Raw genomic sequence first — 19381 nt, 5'->3', positions numbered from 1 at the left:
AACGATAAAACATGGGTGAAGTGGTAGCTTATTTTTTCTAAGATCATATTAAGACATAATTGTCAGAATTAAGGTGTAGATTCTCAAATCAAATGAAAATGATCATAAGAAGGATTACAAGAAAAAAAATCATTATTTTTTGTTTCCTAGTAGTCCCTTTAGAAACCATTTGATGGGAATCCTGACGGTGAGCCCGTAAGGACATATGAATTGCTTGGAAGCCTTATCTCGGCCTGGTAATGTACTGCATCCTAGCCCAATGAGAAAGCCCACCAAGAATCCATTTAACAAAAAAAAAAAAAAGAAACAGACTTGCTTGGGAGTTAGGGCAATATCCCAATCCGAATCCATATAAATGACTGACTAAAGGCTCTTCCTTCCAATTTTCTCGTAAAAGTCCTAAAGAAGGAGAAAATAATTGTCTCATGGCTTCCTTGGATATTGGGTTGAAGGTCTATCTCTCCACTGAAAAGAGCTTAATCTGCTCCTAGAACAGGGTGATCAAGATTTATTCAAAAAACAAGTATTCAACCGAAAATATATTACCAATAAGTTTATTTTGATACATATGCTCAAAATGTTATATACTATGATCAGACAAAACAAAACTCATCATCCTATTGATCAATGTTGTCCAAATTAGTCCTCCAGGTGTCTTTTAAATCCTCCAATTTGGAAAAAAAAAATCTAAAAGTAATGAATGAACTTGATTGGATCAATCTTCCCCTTCTTCCCTCTCTCTAGGGACAGCACCAAAGTGTTCCACCAAAATATCAACAACTACAGGTACCAAGTTCTTACAAGGAACAGCCTTCTTATATACTTCTCCCAAATGTGAGTCACTTCCAATTCTCCCTCCCAGGAAGATATCTGCCCCTTCACAAGGTTTTCCATTCTCATCCCTTGCCATGCACCCCATGAAACCAATATCAGCAACTTGAACCTGTCCACAAGTATTAGGACAACCCGTCCAGTGCATCCTCACCGGCCGGGTCACTGACACTAGCCGTTCCACCTCCTCAGTCACCTTCAAGGCTCTAGCCTTTGTCTCAATAATGGCTTGCCCACAAAATTGGTTTCCAGTACAAGCCACTAACCCTTTCATGAGAATACTTGGTTCTGGTGAAAACCTACCTTTCAGTAGAGGCTCTTTAAGCAAGGCTTCTAATTTCGAGTTCTCAACGTTTGGAATTATGATGTTTTGCTCCACAGTAAGCCTGAGTTCGCCTGAGCCATATTTGTCAGCTAACCGAGCTAATTCATCCATGTCATCTGCTTGGACTCGACCAACTGGAATGTGAAGACCAACATAGCTAAAACCTTCTTGTTTCTGCGGATGGACACCAAGGTAGTTTCTCCTTTCCCATTGCTTTTGAACCAGGTCTTCAGAAGATGCTCTCTCTAACACTTTTTGAGGCATTCTCTTGACTATCTCTGATCTGAATACTTCAATGCCCTGCATTTTAACAAATTTTTTGAAATGATCAGAGGATCCATGAAACAATCGAATATAAAAACAAAAAAAGGAAATAAAGCAAACTTATTCTCTACATAATAATTAAGCAAAAGGGTGTTACTCACTAGTTCATCAAGCAGCCACATCATTCTTGTCTTCTGTCTATTGCCCCTGAAGCCAAGATCCCTGTAGGCTTCCAGCACAGCTTTGCACACTGGGATCACATCATCCGCTGAGACCCAAGCATCAAGAGGAATGGCCTCTTCACATCTCTTGGGACTAAAGAACCCACCTACCAGCAAGTTGAATCCAAATCGTCCATCTTTTGTGGCAGGCATGTAAGCAAGATCGTTGATATGGGGATGTTCATAAAGATCATGAGACCCCACAACACAAACATTCCACTTCCTTGGCCTGTTCAAACGAAACATAATGTCCAAAATCAGAAACAATATTTTCTCAATAAATGACAGAAACATAGTTTCCTGGAATCATGGCTGTGTTTAGAAACTTACAAGTTAGAGATGGTTGGATTGCCACGGGAATTGGCGGTAATGAATTGGGATAACAAGTTGGTGTAAGGACGAGTATCGACAATCTCTTCTTGGTCAATGCCAGCAAGAGGACTGCCAACAGGGTTTCTCACATTGTCCATGCCACTCTGCAGACTTGTCAAGCCGACTCCTTCTAGACCCTTGAGTATTTCTGGCACATCAGGCAGCACCACTCCCCGAATTTGCCAGTTTTGTCTGGTCGTCACATCAGCACACCCATCCTTCCCATATTTCCTTATCACACTAGCTAGATATCGTGTTTGGGCACTTGTCGTTACACCATTTGGTAACTTCAGTCTCATCATAAATCTACCATCTGCCACCAATAATAGAAGAAAATTTCAACAACAAAATTATACCTCAATTTTGTAAAATCACAGCAATATTATGTCCTGTAAATTTAATCATAAGAATCATGTAAATCTCCCAATTCCCTGGTTAATATTTACTTGAAATCTCATAATAAGACGAGAAAGAGGAATTTGTAGTCAGTTTTAACTCTTTCTTGTAGTTGTTAGAAAAACAGAGAATTAGAAGTTATAAGGAACCGATCTGACCGAACGTCAAAAAAGAACATCTAAGAAAATTCAGCTTAAAAACCAAAATCCAAATGAAACAATAGAGACGTAGTTAAACTTACACTGATGCTTCCTACGATGGAACAAACCAAGCCACTTAAGTCTGACATCAATATCATCCTTTGTATCCTTAGCCTTATCAATTTCCTCAAATGACATCTTAGCAAGTTCTTCAATCCCTCCTTCGATGAAAAGCTTCATGGGGTCTTTCTCAATCTTTACTTTCTCCTGAGGGTTGATGCCTTCTCTAAACTTCTCTTTCAACACAAAGTACCCATCTCTCTCTTCCACTCTTGGCTCCAACCTCCCAGCATCAACCTCAACTGATGCTAGTGCTGTCGTGGGGGAGGCAAGAACCCATGTTTTAGGCCTGGAAGAGGAAGTAGATGGCAATGCTTGCGGTGCAACGAAACGAACTGCAAAGGAAGACATTTGGGATAGCTGTTTGAAAAGTTGAAACAGATCAGATGCAAACAGTTTGGAACAGCAAGAATTCTGGTGGCGGAAAGTGAAGCGAAGGGAGAGAAGCGTTTGGACATTTTTGTAATGGAAAGAAGGGGACTTTAAAGAGACGTGAAGAGGTGACTTTCGGCTTTTGGAAGGAGCAAAGGGTCAGTTTAGTTCGTAGTCCATTGGACGAAGGAGATGAGAAACATCACAGTTCGTTTGTCTTCTACTGCTATTCCTATCAATTTAGCCCAACTTTTTAATCTTTCTAAATTTAGTTGAAATGAGGATTACCGAGATGCGATTTCTTATTTTATTTTCTCTTTTTTTTTTTCTTTTTCATTTTTTCTTTTAATTTTTATTAGGGATATATGGTCTCAGTTTAAAAGAAGTATTTATTAAGTGAAAAAAATTCCTGATTTATAAACCAAATTTTTTTTTTTATTAATATGAGATTGATAACAGTCTCTCTTACTCGATTATTGTACTAATTCTTTCATTTAAAGAAGAAACTTTTATATTTTTATATTTTAAAGTTTTTTATGATTTTTTTATTTTTTGATATCAAAAATCATAAAACTTTAATTTTATAAAAAAAAAACTTAAATTTTAATATTAAATATATTAAAATCATTTTTTTTAAATTTCGTAAAAATTAATATATGATAAGTATTTTGAGATGAAAAAAAGTTAAATTTTCAATCAAAAACACTTTAGTGGTAAAACTTATGATTATAAGCTCAAAATCATTCTTTTTTTTATTGATGTAGGATTCGGTACATATGTTTCAGAAAAGAGTTGAGGAATAGAATAATTAATGGGTTTAAAATCTTGCTACAAGTTTTTGATTGGCTTTTGTGTTTCTTATTCGAACCGTGGAAACCATACAGCTTACGGCCGATGGGTTCGGCCGATGGTTTCCGCATTAAGGTATAACCAAGATTCATCCGAGCCAAAAATGAATTTTGTTTTCACGAATTTGATTAATTGTCCATTTAACTTCTGACATTAGAATATTAAAATAGGTTATTTAAAAATATATATATTAAAAAAATCACATATAGACTAATTATTTAACTGCAAAAGTAACAGTAATCTCACCGTTCCACCAGATTTTCTTCTCCATTCTTACATGACATGAAATGAAGCAAACCCTTTGATTTTTTTTCTTACCCAAAGATATATTAACATAAAAAATGGGAAAATAAATTGGAAAAAGTTGCATATGTACGGACAAAATAACTAAAGATGACCCACTCATTTCGTTTCGAATGGGCGAAGGGAAAGTTTATTTTGACCTTTAAAATGAGCCAAGAGTCACTAGCTTCAATCGCCGCCACTAGTTCAGACCTATCTTTCTTTTTTGGTTTCAATAGAAAAAAAAATGTGGATTAAAGTCAAACAATCCTTCCCCTCTTTTAACGAATCCAACCACACCACAAATGATTTGCACTTCAACCTTTCACTGGCTTCGGCTTTCCTGCTTTTGGGCCCATATTTCCTTTTCTCTCATTCAACATTTTACATTTGTCTTTCTATGATTGTTGTCCAATGTCCATATACTAGGAAACTGCATGTTATACGAATATTTTAAAAACCCAAAGGAGATAAGAAGGATCATTCTTCAAAGATTCCCCTTATTAACTTTATCTTCAAGGGCACAAAAAAGACGTTAAGGATCACTAATCACCAGGACCCCAGCTTTAAATGGTTTACCCTCGAGCTGGACCCCAGCTAAATTCAAGATAAGAAATACTTGGAGCAAACCGGCATAGGAATTTCAATTGCTTTTAGGCAAAATTAAGATTATATTGTCTTTACATTTACAACATGTCATCAAGATTCTGAATTTATATGTATTACCTCAAAAATAATTGGAACTATGATAAATGTGGAGAAAAATACAGGTTAGAAACCCAGGATTTACATCACCGATAACTCCTAAACACCACCCCTGCTATCGCCTATCAGATGTAAATTGCATTCCGCATCTTCTACATCTATTCATTGTGCCTATCTGAAGTACAAACAGATCCCTGATAGCCAACCAGTTCAGATACCCCACAGAAGTTAGTTAGCATGCAATTTTAGTTATAAGCAAAATGAAATGCTTGCAGATTCATAAACAAAGAGGAATAAGAACACAAAAAGTCCGCCTTAAATCTATTCCATATCTTCTGACTGCACAATCACCATGCCGTGCCCACCAAGTAGTATAGCCATTAGCAAAACGATCACCAGAAATCAACTCTTGGTACTGCATTCTCTCCCAGCATTCTTCTTTGAACAGGCACTGGGTGCAAACCGGCTGAATTTGTCTCCTATCTTGAGGCAAACATGTATCAGTGATTTTGGTTCGAAGTAGCCATCTAACTCTCCCTTAGAAAGTAATGTATGTCAGACTTTGGGCAGGAGAAGCTCTCAGGGTGCTCCGACAGCAATTTCTTTTTCCCTCTTTTTGCAGATGCATTACTCATGATTGAGTCATCTACCGTAGGTAATTTTCCATGTGGCACAACCTGAACAAGAGTTTCATGGATAATAAAAGTGAGATTCCAACAAAAAACATTATCTCAAATAACGTAGATCTTGTGAAGAAGTGGCAGACATAAAGTTAAATTTTAACATTACTTGACTGTTGTTTGAAGAATCAAGCATTGCCATCATCTTCAAGCGTTTTGTCCCAGACACACAGCTGGTCTTTTCTCCTTGGCCTTCTTCCACAAAATTCTGATCTGAGACCTCTATAAAAGACCAAATACTTTCGTTAAACAAAAAATACAGCCACCAATCCACATTAACCCAAAAAAGAATGTTGAAAATTTTCTCTCGGGGCAAACAAAAGAATATAAAACAAGTTCTCTCAAAAACTAGCAAAGAAAAAGTATCCAGATGGTGAGAAATTCTGAAGTCACAGAAAACAAGAAAAAATATATCAAAAATAAAGGAATAGCCAACAGGTACTGGCTACTGTACAAGGAATTAGAAATGCTTAATCACAAGTCCCTTGCATGATTTTCTCACAAACTCCAAATCTTTTTTAGCACTTCAACTCATGTGATCTCAATCTAATAATTCTTATTTAACAAAACATTTTAAGAGATGACCAAACCATCTAATAATCTAGGTAGGTGCTGCTTTTACTAAACACTTCATATATATCCTGGCTTTTCTTGTATAGGCTCAATATCCTCCCTATAAGTTGAACTTATGGAGATGTTGTTGCCCAGCTCTTAGTAGATAAAGAGGACTCCTCTGAAGACCATTTTATAAAATTTTCCATTCAACTTAGTACTGCAAAACTGGTCAATTCATTATGTCCCTTTCAGCTTACTGAAACACAATTCCCCACATGGCATCTCTCCACTTCAAGTCTGCTTGGATAGGGTCCAGTGAGAAACTGGGGTTTGGTGTGGTGGGTCTCCCCAGTCCCCACCGATTGTGCTGCCCAGCCAAACCAGCACTTCATCCGATTCATTCTACTCCAAAAAATAACATACTCTGCAAGTCCTTCTCCAGTATTCATCATTATCTCTAGTAGTAACAAACAACAAAAATCCAAGCAGATATCAAAAAGCTGTGCATTCAATGTAAAATTTGGATGCCTTGCAGTACGATGGCAACTATTCATAAGACTTTACTTTAGAAAGATCAAGTAGCTTGCACCAATCATGTGAAGTTTAGACACAGAGAGAGAGAGCCCAAACTGACAGGCCTTCACCAGTGTTAAACCAGTCACATAGCCGTAAAGGCTCATTCATGAAACATTTCCATCAAAAGAATATCAGGAGAAGAAAACATGTTTGTTTGCATAAATCTCCAGGAAAATGGTGCATGTTCATGTGAAAGTACAATGCATAGGTTAAAAGTATCCACGAGTTAGATCAGAATAGGGAAACTCATCGCAAATGTGAATAAAGAAAAAAATGAAGAGGAAAACATGCTAGCAGATTGAGGATTGATTATATTTACCACTGGTGCAGCTACCTAAGCTGTGATTGCAGGAATGAAATATGGGATGCTGCTTTGAACTTCTTGCTGATTTGCAAGAGAGGTTCGTATTACTTCTCAAGCAGATTTCATCATTGGGAACCACAGTTTCTCTTGAAACAGGAAATGTTTCTGAGCTGCTTTTCCCTGCAATTGTAAAATGATATAACCATGGACTTCCCAGGATATCACAAGAATCAGCAGTGCTGTCCAACAAAGGGTCATTGCTCTTATAGTTTATCTTCTGGCAGCCGCCATCTAGTAGAACCGAAAACTGAAAAGATAATCAAGATAACTTATTGAAGCAAGGCAATTAATTGAGATAACACCTTATGGAGAAGATGATAAGCAGATTAAGTCTCTGACCTGATGAGAAGAATTTTGTCCTTCGGCTGGCAGTTCTGGGGTTGGATATGGTTCCCACATTTCCCCTTGTGGGTGAAGGCCACACAAACTTGTAGAACAATGCAACTGCTTAACAAATGATGCTTCTAAGAAATCAAGATATAAGTTATGCTTCTCATTTGTCCAAACCATAGTTTGACCCTGCTAAGTTAAAAATTAAAATCACAAAGGAAAAGATTAAAGCTGAACACACGAGGACAAGAGAGCTCTAACAATAAAGAGAAAAATTGAAAACCATGTATTGCAGGGGAAAAAATTTAACCACTTACATAAGACTAACTAACAAAGAAAAAGGAGTTTCCTACAGCAAGAGGACATCTGTAACTTACCATCCAATCCACAGTGACTTCAAGTAGCCAAAGGATCATTCTGCCAGATTCTACCAAATCGTCCCCACCTTTTTGGATTTCTCGGATAGATCTTATTATAGGCAAACAGATAGTAAAGGTGCTGAACTTAAGCCTAGGTTGGAAGACTAGCTAGTGCAAGAGGAAATTGCTATACTAACCAAAGGAATCAGGGATTGCAGTACTAAAAACTACATAAGCAAGTTGGACATGACTAAACACTTAAAGCTGGTCATGAGAAATATATTGATAACAATCAAAGAATGAACAAGACATTTTTGAGGCATTGAATGGGGAACCTGATCACCTCCAGCAGAATTCCATCCTACACTAAATTAATTAGGGAAATGGAGGCTTTGTACTTAAATAGAGGGAACCAGAGCATGCTGTAAATCTAGAGGGAACTAGATCCCAATGGCCATAAACAACAAGTACATACTTTATCTTTCTCAAAAGGGAAAACAGCATATCCCCATAACAACATAATGATTCATATAAATAGCAAGGGGGGAGGGATTTGATAGGAGATAAATCAAGTAAAACAAATTTAATAATCACTCAATTGAACTGAACAGTCTCTTCTTCCACTAAGGGTGTCTTAATACACATTTTGAATCCAAATGCTTAGCCTTGGGCTAAGAGAATGACATATAGGCTAGTTTCCCAAAAATCTTGCATCTTAACCTCAGTATATCTTCAAGATTAATATCATATAACAAGAATGTGGAATATTCCAGATCATCCACCTAATCCTTGTTCTCAATCTACAATTTTAGTTGCATACCTGTTAAGAAAAGATGAGATACTTGTCCAAAGGTAAATGTATAATGTAAAATTAAGATTTCTCTTTAAAGAAGTCACCAAAACAAAAAAGAACAGGACGATGGATTATAATATATACAGAAACTAGCAGTGACCAATATCGAACAAAAATCTAGCCAATTCTATCTTAATAAAATAAAAAAATAGAACTTTAAAACCTGCTACCACTATTAAATAATTAAAAATTAAATATTCTTTTAGAAAGAAAAAGAAAAATGAAATCCAAATTAACAAAGTAAGCCACCTCGATTATCAATATCATCATATTTCCAGCATGCAGTAGATGGGACGAAGGGTTGCTATGTTCTCTTAGGCTCTATTTGGTGTGCTAGAAATCACAGCCTGACAGAAAATCCCTGTTTTAAGCTCATCCCGTTTGCTTTGCCGGCAATTCTTTGAGATTATCAGCATCACATATTTCATTAACGCTGAGGACAGAATTCTCCTAGTCATTTCAGTAGGATTTGCTTCTAACAATTTTGATCACCACAAATATCTCAAGTATGAGCATATGACACATCAAAACTTTTGCTCTATGATTGACCTTCTAAGAGCAAGATTCATGGTAAAACAAAGAAACATCTATATAAAACTACAAGATATTGTAGTACTAAACCACTGATTCCCCCATTAAACAATTGATTCAAACAACCAGAAGTTAATTGGCGCTAAATAAAGAAATTAATTATAATTTTACTGTGAATTTCCATTTCTCTACTTCAGAACAGTGAATCAAACCAAATTATTAAGCATTATGAAAACTGAGATTCTCAGTTAAAGATCATTAAATTCCAAAACTTAAAGCAATTCAAAAGAACTCAAAGACTGTGACTGCCTATTCCAAAAAAGAAATAGATGAACAAACAGAAAGCTTATTAAAATGCTTTAATTATAATCTTCAATTTTAACAACAAAACCTGATCACTGAAAAGTAAAAATGTAAAAAATCATATTCACTGCAACTTCTTCTTCAATGAAGAGATCTCCTCTTCTCCCTATTTTTCCCGAATTTGATTTTCTAACTGAAAACAGATACTTCATTATTAAAAAAAATGAACAATTTGTTCTGCAGTCAAAACATATTCTCAAATTATCATATTACTAAAAACTAAAATCTAAAATTTATAGATGAAGAATAACACATGAAAAGCCATAATTCAAATAAAAAAAGTGAAAGTTAAATTAGAAAGGGAAATTACCGGTCTTGAATTTGCAGTAGGATCTCTGAAGCTCTCAATGGTTACACCAGAGCCAGAGAAGTCCGAGCTCGTCCGAGTCAACTCACTTGAACAAGCCTGAGGATCCGAAGACGGAGTAAGATTTCGCCGGAGATTATCTCCCATTGTTTTTCTTTTTCCTTTCAAATCGAACAAAAACGTGAAAATTGTTTTAACAGAAAAAGAAAATTATTCCTTCAATTTAGCAGAGACAATCGAGTGAGAGGCGGTGGTGTTGAGTCGTTGGGGCCAATAAAGGCTCCACATGGCGAAGCTTTTACACCTGTCAATACCGTCAGATGATGCCACGTCATCTGGAGTGATAATATCTTCGGCCAATGTCAACCAGATATTTGTTTTTCTGTCTGACGCTGTTTGCTCGCTTTCCGTCTCCACAAACCAAAAGAATAAATGCAGATTTGAATATTCGGTGTCTCGCAACTGGGCTTCACCAGCTGTTAGTATTTCTGTGCACTTTGCCTGCACGCGGCTTTTTTGCAAGGTTAGGAATTTGTTGCCACTCGCGTAGAGTTAATTTTTTTCTAATTACGGTCAGATACTTCAGATTTTGCCCGAATTTAATATTTTTCTGAACGATTTTAAAGGTCTAGGCGTATTTTTCAAATCGATTTAATATAATCTCAAAATTTATTTTCATAAAAAATTATCGAGATTCACCAGTGAAGGAGCTCGGTCTCATGATGTCCCTTTCAACATAAGTGAACATTAAGAAGGGAGGGAGCACCACCTGGGCAGTAAAATCCGGTTTGAATAGATTAAATCAATTGAAGTTAATTGAATTTCATTGAATCAATTTGATTTATTTGATTCTGATTATAATTAATTTTTTAAATTAATTAAATTAATTAATTTAATTAAATTTTTATTTTTAAAATCGATAAATATAAAAAAATTAATGTAAATATTTTTATTTATTTTTTGTAAAATATTATTAAAATTATTAAAATTTTTAATAATTTATTTTGAATGATATTTGAATTTAAATTTTATTAAATTAAATTTATAATTAAATAATTATTTATAATAAAAAAATAATTAATTAATTAATTTTTTAACCAAATTAATTGAATCGATTTTAATTTATTCGATTATGATTAATTATTTAAAAATATTTGATCAATTTAATTATTTATTAAATAAAAATTAATTAAATTAATTATTAATTTTTTAAAATTAAATTGATTAAATCGATGGATTACTCAACTCCAACACCACCCACCGAGGATAATAAATAGCAATTTTATCCAAAATAGAGATATCTCATTTTTTTCGTTTTGAAAAAAACAAAGAAAACATGAATTCATTGGAAAATTTTAAAATTTAATACTTATTTTTTTTATAAAAAATTATTAAAATCATTTAAATTTTAATACCTATAATTTTTAACAGAAAAAAAATATAAGGAGAGCTTCATAACTTGGTAACTGACAACCAAGCGTTTAGCTACATTTTCGTTGTCAAATTTTTATAAGAAACCTTTATTTCCTTCTTAATTTTAAAATACAATATTTTGAGACCCTTGACCTATTTTTCTACGTGTCATTACCTTTGGAAGATAAAATTGACTTTTTTTTTCTGACCAGCCAAACAAGAATAGCTTCATTTAAAATAAAAGAAAATTAAACCATGACGTCATAGAGAACAATATGCACATAATTCTCAAGGAACCAAGGATTCCATCTTGTCTTAAGAGGAGCCGGTAAACTGTAACTCCTCGAAACATATATATATTTTTTTGTAGAAAAAATTTGAAAGTAAATATATAAACTATTTAATCTCTTAAATCAAAACAAAATATATCATATTTAATAATCTAAAATAAATAATTATAAATTATGTATTAAAATAATCCAATAAATAATTATCAACAAAATTTAAATTTAAAATTTTTTCGTCAATAACTCTTCAAAATATGCACAATAGAGGAAGGACATGCAAGATCCCTTTCAAAGCAAAAAAAAAATTGACCTTAGTGAGTCAATTGTTTGATGAACATTCTGGTTAAAACTTCAAAGAAAACATGATAAAAAAAACCGGCAATTTTTTGTTGTTGCATTGCTTGGAATGGTAAGAAAATAAATTCAAAACATAAACCCACCATCAAAATTTATATTACAGTCAAATCCCAATCCTGTATTACAATAGAAAATTAAAGTTATATTAAATAAATTTAATTACTACATCAAATACTGTAAGGCGACTCTATACAGAACTAGCCAAAGAAAATAAATGAGTCGCATCAAATATGCGATTGACTTATCACATCATGAATTAAATTAAACCATCAACTCTAATAAAATACATTTAACATAAATTTTTCATGAAAAATAATTATTTTAATTACAAGTACGAATTTTTTTTTTTTTCAATCACAACTACCTCTGCGATAACTTTTATTAGTGTTTTTAATTTCACTGGCCAATCTCACCGTCCAAATGAAGCCGCAATCAATTTGGTTCCCCTGAAAATTGCTGCACCGAACATGCCACCACCTGAGCCCATTGCCGCAACTTAGTCTTAACTGTCTCCGGATCGTCGCCTATAACCCAAAAATTCAAATCAAACGGTTAAGAACCCCGACGCCAACGTGATTTGATTGAATTTAATAAGAAAATTACTTTAATACTAAAATTTACCTGGATCAATTATTGTGCTAGTGCTACCAGCGTCACTGAAAGACCCAATCGAGGACGTGGACGAAGACCTCGACAATCTACCGCTATATTGACGATTAACGGCGCAATAAAAAGGCAAAGCGGGTAAAGTATCGGATAATCTCGGGTCCAATTCAGGTGAGTCCGGTTCGAACCCGAAACCTAACTCTATACAGCCTTTGAGCTCTTTCAAATCATCGTTCGTGAAGCTCTGGCTACGGCGGAGCCCCGCGCCATAACTCTCCTTCCGCTTGAGCCACGCCTCGTCTCGCTCCGCATCAGGAGACCATGAACGCTGCTTGTACAAAGGGCGTGGTAGTGAGGGAGGAGGAGGTGGCGGAGGCGCGTAGCGTCTCGACATTGGGTTCAGTCGCCGCAGCAAGAAGCTGTATCCGGGAGGCTAGGGTTTTCGGGATCGTGGCGAGGGAGGAGGGAGATTCGAAACGTTTCTCTTGGTACGTCTTTTCTTCGGGTGCGTGTACTTCAGTATATATATAATATATAAAAAGTTATGCAGTAATATTTTTTTATTTATGTTGGGGGATTTTGTTTAATTTATATTAATTTAGGGGCGTTATATTTATAAAATCATTAAATTATTGGGGTCCACCCCAATCATTCATGTGGGGTCCACTCAAATCGTTCAAAATTCATGTAAGTAAAGCTGTCCATCAATATTTAGTTTTTGAATTGTTTACAAATTTCGGTTTCGTGTGGAAGGCTGGGTTTAGCATGGCAGACCATAAAGTCAACTGTATATATGCCCTTTTTTGTGTTTCCATGTTGGCTTGACGCTTGGTCCAGATAGGCAAATGGACCTTGACATTTCTACCAAGCTGGCACCTTGGTCGGTGCTCAAGCAAGAGACGATGCCAAGAAAAGAAAGAAAGAAAGAAAGCATGGCAGTTAGACTTGGAAAGTTAGAATAGCAAAAATGATGAACTTTTTTATTAAAAAAATTTGTCGCCAAATCAGTTTGCAAGAAAACAACCTTTACTCATGGAATGCTGATTTCAATGGAAACATCATTCATGCTGAGAAGCATTCAACCTTGTTATTCACCTCGATGAGATCCATCCAGAAGTCTTCCACAATCCCCTATCTCTATTCTCTAGCCACCGCTCTTACTTCATCTTCTCCCTCCCATTTCCCAATATTTGCATAGATGTTTGACAACAGAACATGGTATCCAACATTCTCTGAGTCCACTTCAAACAAGCGGCCTGAAGCAAAGGCACACAAGTTAATGTTTCCATTTATTCTACAAGCACCACGGAGGGCACCCCAAACTGATGCATCAGGCTTTACTGGCATGTTTTTTATAAAATTATATGCCATTTCTTGATGCCCAACTCGACCAAACAAATCTACCATGAAGCCATAATGCTTCAAAATAGGCTCAATCCCATACTCTTCCTGCATCACATGAAAGCATCATTGACCCTCTTCAACCAAACCTGAATACAAAAGTTATGTGGTTTGGCTTCGCCCCCCTACTCGACATTTTCCTAAGTAGCTTCAGAGCTTGCTCGGCATGTCCATGAAATCCATGACAAGATATTATGGCATTCCAGGGGACAGAAGTCATTTTGGGCACTTCAAAGAACAAGGACATAGCATCATCTAATTTAGCACATTTCCCATACATGTCAATGAGGCAGGTAACCACAAAGATATCCAAATAGAGAGAGTTCTTAATCAATTGCCCATGAACTCTCATCCCTTGTTGCAAGGATCCTACATTAGAAAAAGCAGGTAGAATGCTTACCCAAGTCCTTGGTTTGGTGTTATCTCCTTTTACTCTTGCATCACGCCATATGCTTCAATTGCCTCACTTGCTAAATCATTTTGAGGATAACCAGTGATCAGAGTGTTCCAAGATACCACATCTTTAACTGGGAGGGCTTCAAAAACTGCACGAGCAGAAACCATAACGCCCAATTTAGCATACATGTACACCACTGAATTTCAAGATACGATACCTTTCAGAATCCAGCCTCTCCTCATGAGAAATTCATGGACGGACTTACCACACTGAGAATCACTTAATTGAGCAACAATAGAAGATAAACTCACCAGTGTAAGATAATCAGGACTAGTTCCAATCAGTTGCATGTTTTAGAATAAAGCTAGTGCTCTATTTGGATCATCATGCTGCTTATAGGCAGCAATTACGAGTTCCAGGAGAGCACATCCCTTACCACCATGTGATCAAAAACCTTCTCTGCATGCTCCAATTTACCAGATTTGGCGTACATGTTAATCAAAGCATTAGACACAAATAAGTCAAATTTCGACTCACGTTTTACAGCATCTAAATGAATCACATTCCATTTAAAATATCATCTAATTGTGCACAAAAGGAAGAATGCTAACTATAGTAACTGAATCCATCGTTAACCCTTCCAATCTCATCTCATTCAGAACATCTAATGCCTTTGCAGCATTACCATTTTGACAGTATCCCGAAATCGTTGCATTCCAAGAACCCATATCTCGTACTGGCATGTCATCAAATAGTTTACATGCAAAGCCTACATTTCCGAACTAAGTATACATATGGATCAAGCAAGCAATAACAAAGACATTGTTGGTAGTTTAGAACGTGGTGTTTCCTACATTAGATAAAAAGATTTAATTATTGATGAATAAAATTAATTTTTTTTATTAATTTTATTCATATTTTAAGTAATTATATTTGAACATAAATAATTATCATATGACAAATCATCATAACTATTTATATATAAATAAATTATTATTCATAAAAATCATGATTATACATAAGGTTACAATCATCTGAATAAAAATTTATATCTGTTCATTCATTATAAATAAATCTTTAAGTATATATATTTTTACTGACTCTGATTGGAGAGTTTAAAGCTTTATTGTATCCTAAAAGCATAATTACTTTTAAGAAAATGTTTTTCATGGCTCAAAGTCAAATTTCTTTTCCATTATTTATCTTCTCATATTTATTTTTTCTAAGAATTTAAAGGTAATTATAAGAAATTTATATTTCGTATAAGAAAGATATAAGGAAAAAAAATTGGCATGAATTGGAGATCAAAATTAAAAGAGGCTCAAGGTGTCCAATGATTAATGTTTCTATGGATCAAAATGTTAATTTTCATGAAAATCTTCATTATAGGTATGTATTTTATTTTTTGTATAATTGCTAGTAAAAATATTGACTGAATAAGATAAACACGTTAACAATTTATTTCATTAGTGTATAAAGTCAAAGCACAATATGCAAAATATTGATTACATTACATAAATTTATGCATATACTGAAATTAACTCCATAATTAAATTTAATGAATTGTATTTTATTTATTTGAAAAATCGATACTTATAAAGACTAGGATGAAAAATAGCCTGAAAACATAAAAGAGAAAGACATGAATTGATATGCATCAAAAGAATTATCACTTGTTATAAAGTATTGAATTAAATTAGATTCTAATAGAATGATCGATTATTTAATAATCATGTCTTGGTTATATATAGAATAGGCAAATTGTCGCATGGTTTCTATGAAAAAAATTTATTGTGAACAATCATAAAGAAAAAAAATTTAAGGTACAATTCAATTTGTGTTTGATGGCCAAAACAAGTAAGACAAATAAAGTCAAGAATTTAGAATATAAATGTTCCTGTTGTGTTACTATAATTGATGAAATTTGTTTACAAAAGGTAAGAGATTAAAGAGATGCTTGTTTAAAAAGAAAATATCAAACTATTATAATTATGAGTTTTTATACTTTTAATGGAATTTTAAATGTCCAAAACAAGGGAGACATAATGGGAACTCTACCTATATAAATATAAAAGTGATACCACTTCAACAAAAAAAATTGGAGTCTCTCATGTAAATATTTTTGAATAAAATAAGTACATAGACATAATAATACTAAAAGCGATTATAAATCTCTTACAAAAAAATGAATAAGTATTATATATGTTATATCTTCAATTTTAACACTAAGAATTGATGTTTAATTTACGGACACTATCAACTTCATTAGAATTCTAAATATATATACTAATTGAAAGTTTAAATCGAGAGATAACTTTTTGTATTTATAATATTTATTTGTGTGAAAAATAAAAATTAAGCACCAATATTCCAAACTAGTGAGGGATTGTTGGTAATTTAAAATATGATGCATCTCACATTAGATAGAAAGATTTAATTATTGATGAATAAAATTAATTTTTATATTAATTTTATTCAATGTTTTAAATGATTATGTTTGAATAAAAATAATTATCATATGATAAATTGTCATAACTATCTGAATATAAATAAATTATTATTCATAAATGTTATGATTATATAAAATGCTATAACCATCTAAATAAAAATTTATATATGTTCATTCATTATAAATAAATCTTTTAGTAAAATTATTTTCATTGCTTCTAATTGGAGAGTTTAAAATTTTGTTGTATCGTAAAAGCATAATTACCTTTAAGAAAATATTTTTCCCACTTCAAAGCCAAAATTTTTTTTTTATTGTTTATCTTCTATTATTTATTTTTTCTAACAAACATCCCACTCAAAACCCAATTTTAGTACCAACTACCAAGCAATCAATCCTCATTCCATCAAATGGATTTTTAAAAGCCTTTACATGGTAGGAAAAGTGTAGAAATCTGGTCTAAGGCCAGAGGTACAGCTTCCAGAAAAAGACCACTGTGTACATAAGCAGAAACCATCAAATTCCAGGCAGAGACATCTTTGATGGGGATATGATCGAAAGTGTGACGTGAGAACGAGACATTGTAAAGGTAAGCATAAACATTAACAAGTTTGATGCAGATAAAGATGCTTTGAGCATTCCCCGAAACCACAACAAGGGCACGAAGAAGCTTAGCAATGTGCAATTGGTTGCAGGATTTGAATAGTCCAATTTGAGTAAAATAGATAATGCATAAGGCACACTGCAAATTGGGAAAGAAATTTGAATACAAAACATGGCCTAACTCTAACAATTTCTAAACAGTAAACACAAAAGACCAGTAGATGTCCACGCGATCAAGGGCAATATCTGATCAAATAACTCAAGTGAAAACCAAGACAACAGTATCGAAAATCATTATGAAAAAAAAAATTTATATCTAATTAGTATAGAACAGTAACCCAAAGTCCCAATATAGATTCCAAGACTCACTCTCAGATCCAATTTACAAAATTCAAGTTATAGAGGTTTGTAAATCCGAAGTGGTGAAATTAAACAGAATCAACAAAAGTTTTCTCTAGTTCTTAAAGTAAGTTGCATCCTCATTTTCTCTAATCTATCTCAAGAAAATATATATTCCAAGAATGAAGTAAGGTATAAGTTATCGTTACAGTAAATGCAAAAGCATAAATAAAATCTCTCAAGTTCACGCCCCTAGTTCTAAATTGACTTTAAACAAAGCAAGAAAAAAAATAATTCAAGAAGAAATTATTTGGATAATTGTACCTGAACATACATGTACTTTTTATTGTAGGGTATGTTGGAAATCCGTGTAAATTCCAGGGTGGAAGGGTATAAGTCTTTTGTTGATGGAGAGGAAGGGTGCTTTGGCTTGGGCTAGATGAGTTAAGGTTGATCTTGAAAAGACTTATAATAAAAGCTACTTGGATTCGAATTAACTTGAAATACTTACTAATTTAATTAATTTTTTTAATTTTTAATATATAAATGAATTATACATATTAATATTTATAATTTAATTGAATTTAAATTGAATTTTAAATTTTAAAATTTTTAATTGAAAAGAGTTCGAAATTGACGGTCTATTCGTTTAATTAAGTTTTATTATATATTAGATCCAAAAAATATTGTGCTAAATGATATGAAAATTTTTACTTAATAATTATTTGGAATGAAATAAAGTTAAAGTTAATACTTGCATTATTTAATTAATCCCAAATTAAGAATCCAATTGAATAAAATTCCGAAAAGTCCGACAGAAGAAAGACAAATTAGGAACAAAGAAGAAAGAACATTAGTCATGGCATATGAGACCCTTCTGATTGTTGCACCAACTTTTTGGACACCATGGGATCTGATGACAAACGAGAAAGACAGAAATTGATGGTTGTATTGAGACTTCGCTTAGTGGAATAAGGAATATGCCACATTTTATTAATATCTTAAGTCTACAAATCAAAATCATTAAAAAAGGAATATTCCAAATTTAAGTTCCGTATCTTAAACATTTTTTTGGCCAATTTTTTATAAAAATTTCAAAATAAATAAAAATTAAAACTTACACCAAACGGAGTCAGCTTTTTTTTCCTCAAAATACTGGTATAATTTTCCTATACTAGTACATATACTAAATACAAATGATTATTATTAAAAAAAATGGTAGAAGAGGACGTAGAAATGACGAAATGAAGGTTCGATTGTGGTTGTGGAGAATAGGATTGCCTATGTACGAGCCCACCGTCATACAATATGGTGTGCGTATACGAAGGAATCTTGTGCAGCCACGTGCTGCGGCGGAGCCCCTCCTCTTTCACTGCAGGTGCGGCCTATCCTCCTAATTGGTTTGGTTCTATTATCCACGGCCACCGTTCTTGATGTGACTCACCCCGTGTCTGATGATCCATCTCATCAGTTGATTTGTGATGGGGTAATTATGTATAAAATGTGTATATTAATAATTTTACCTTTTTAAAAATTTGTAAATAGTTGATGGTAGATAATTTTGAATATGATATAATAATATAATATAAAAATAACATAATAAAATTTACATATATTTTTAAAAAAATTATTTCGTAGTTATTTATATCGATACGAATTTTAATATGATATAATCTGTAATTTATATATGTTGACTTATTTAAACATGTAACATAATATAAATAATATATTTAATTT

At 33.5% G+C, this 19381-nt stretch overlaps 3 protein-coding genes and 1 pseudogene across 8 annotated transcripts; all 4 read right to left on the bottom strand.

The window, feature by feature from the left end:
- Nucleotides 1–524: 524 nt before the first annotated feature.
- LOC111283096 (ferredoxin--nitrite reductase, chloroplastic-like) lies at nucleotides 525–3136 on the bottom strand. Its single transcript, XM_022871500.2, has 4 exons — nucleotides 2651–3136; nucleotides 1972–2326; nucleotides 1582–1870; nucleotides 525–1456 (listed from the first exon to the last, which is right to left on the bottom strand). The coding sequence occupies exons 1-4, from the start codon at nucleotides 3018–3020 to the stop codon at nucleotides 716–718; spliced, it is 1755 nt and encodes a 584-aa protein (XP_022727235.2). The 5' UTR covers nucleotides 3021–3136; the 3' UTR covers nucleotides 525–715.
- A 1735-nt stretch (nucleotides 3137–4871) lies between these two features.
- LOC111282559 (cold-regulated protein 27-like) lies at nucleotides 4872–10572 on the bottom strand. Of its 6 annotated transcripts, none has more exons than XM_089761159.1 (6): nucleotides 9799–9940; nucleotides 7760–9027; nucleotides 7392–7571; nucleotides 7008–7299; nucleotides 5667–5779; nucleotides 4872–5554 (listed from the first exon to the last, which is right to left on the bottom strand). In XM_089761159.1, the coding sequence occupies exons 2-6, from the start codon at nucleotides 7796–7798 to the stop codon at nucleotides 5405–5407; spliced, it is 774 nt and encodes a 257-aa protein (XP_089617285.1). In that variant the 5' UTR covers nucleotides 7799–9027; nucleotides 9799–9940; the 3' UTR covers nucleotides 4872–5404. The 6 variants fall into 6 exon arrangements, with proteins under 6 accessions (XP_089617285.1, XP_022726424.2, XP_089617287.1 ...); XM_022870689.2 differs by having other exon boundaries at nucleotides 7760–8561; nucleotides 9799–9936; XM_089761161.1 differs by having other exon boundaries at nucleotides 7760–7850; nucleotides 9799–9911.
- A 1399-nt stretch (nucleotides 10573–11971) lies between these two features.
- LOC111282310 (uncharacterized) lies at nucleotides 11972–12975 on the bottom strand. The gene is made up of 2 exons (XM_022870339.2): nucleotides 12474–12975; nucleotides 11972–12376 (listed from the first exon to the last, which is right to left on the bottom strand). Exons 1-2 carry the CDS (start codon nucleotides 12850–12852, stop codon nucleotides 12285–12287), a joined length of 471 nt encoding a protein of 156 aa, XP_022726074.1. The 5' UTR covers nucleotides 12853–12975; the 3' UTR covers nucleotides 11972–12284.
- A 489-nt stretch (nucleotides 12976–13464) lies between these two features.
- Nucleotides 13465–17980, bottom strand: LOC111281657 (pentatricopeptide repeat-containing protein At4g33990 pseudogene; annotated as a pseudogene).
- Between the last annotated feature and the right edge of the window lie 1401 nt (nucleotides 17981–19381).

This window comes from Durio zibethinus, chromosome 5, assembly GCF_047325235.1.
Source record: "Durio zibethinus cultivar Kanyao isolate XHJ-2024 chromosome 5, ASM4732523v1, whole genome shotgun sequence".
Taxonomy (NCBI): domain Eukaryota; kingdom Viridiplantae; phylum Streptophyta; class Magnoliopsida; order Malvales; family Malvaceae; genus Durio; species Durio zibethinus.
The sequence above is the reverse complement of the archived record's forward strand: the minus strand, read 5'-3'. Positions and strand labels throughout refer to the sequence as shown.

Bases quoted from the DNA above. Each gene is read 5' to 3' on its own strand.
- LOC111283096 (XM_022871500.2), bottom strand. From the start codon at position 3,020: ATGTCTTCCTTTGCAGTTCGTTTCGTTGCACCGCAAGCATTGCCATCT. The intron at 2,327-2,650 runs GTAAGTTTAACT...TATTGGTGGCAG, and splicing joins CCATCGTAGGAAGCATCAGT to ATGGTAGATTTATGATGAGA. The intron at 1,457-1,581 runs GTGAGTAACACC...GTTAAAATGCAG, and splicing joins TGTGGCTGCTTGATGAACTA to GGCATTGAAGTATTCAGATC.
- LOC111282559 (XM_022870685.2), bottom strand. From the start codon at position 9,942: ATGGGAGATAATCTCCGGCGAAATCTTACTCCGTCTTCGGATCCTCAG. The intron at 7,572-9,798 runs GTAATTTCCCTT...TTAACTTAGCAG, and splicing joins CTACTGCAAATTCAAGACCG to GGTCAAACTATGGTTTGGAC. The intron at 5,555-5,666 runs GTAATGTTAAAA...ACTCTTGTTCAG, and splicing joins ATTCTTCAAACAACAGTCAA to GTTGTGCCACATGGAAAATT.
- LOC111282310 (XM_022870339.2), bottom strand. From the start codon at position 12,852: ATGTCGAGACGCTACGCGCCTCCGCCACCTCCTCCTCCCTCACTACCA. The intron at 12,377-12,473 runs GTAAATTTTAGT...TTTGGGTTATAG, and splicing joins TAGCACAATAATTGATCCAG to GCGACGATCCGGAGACAGTT.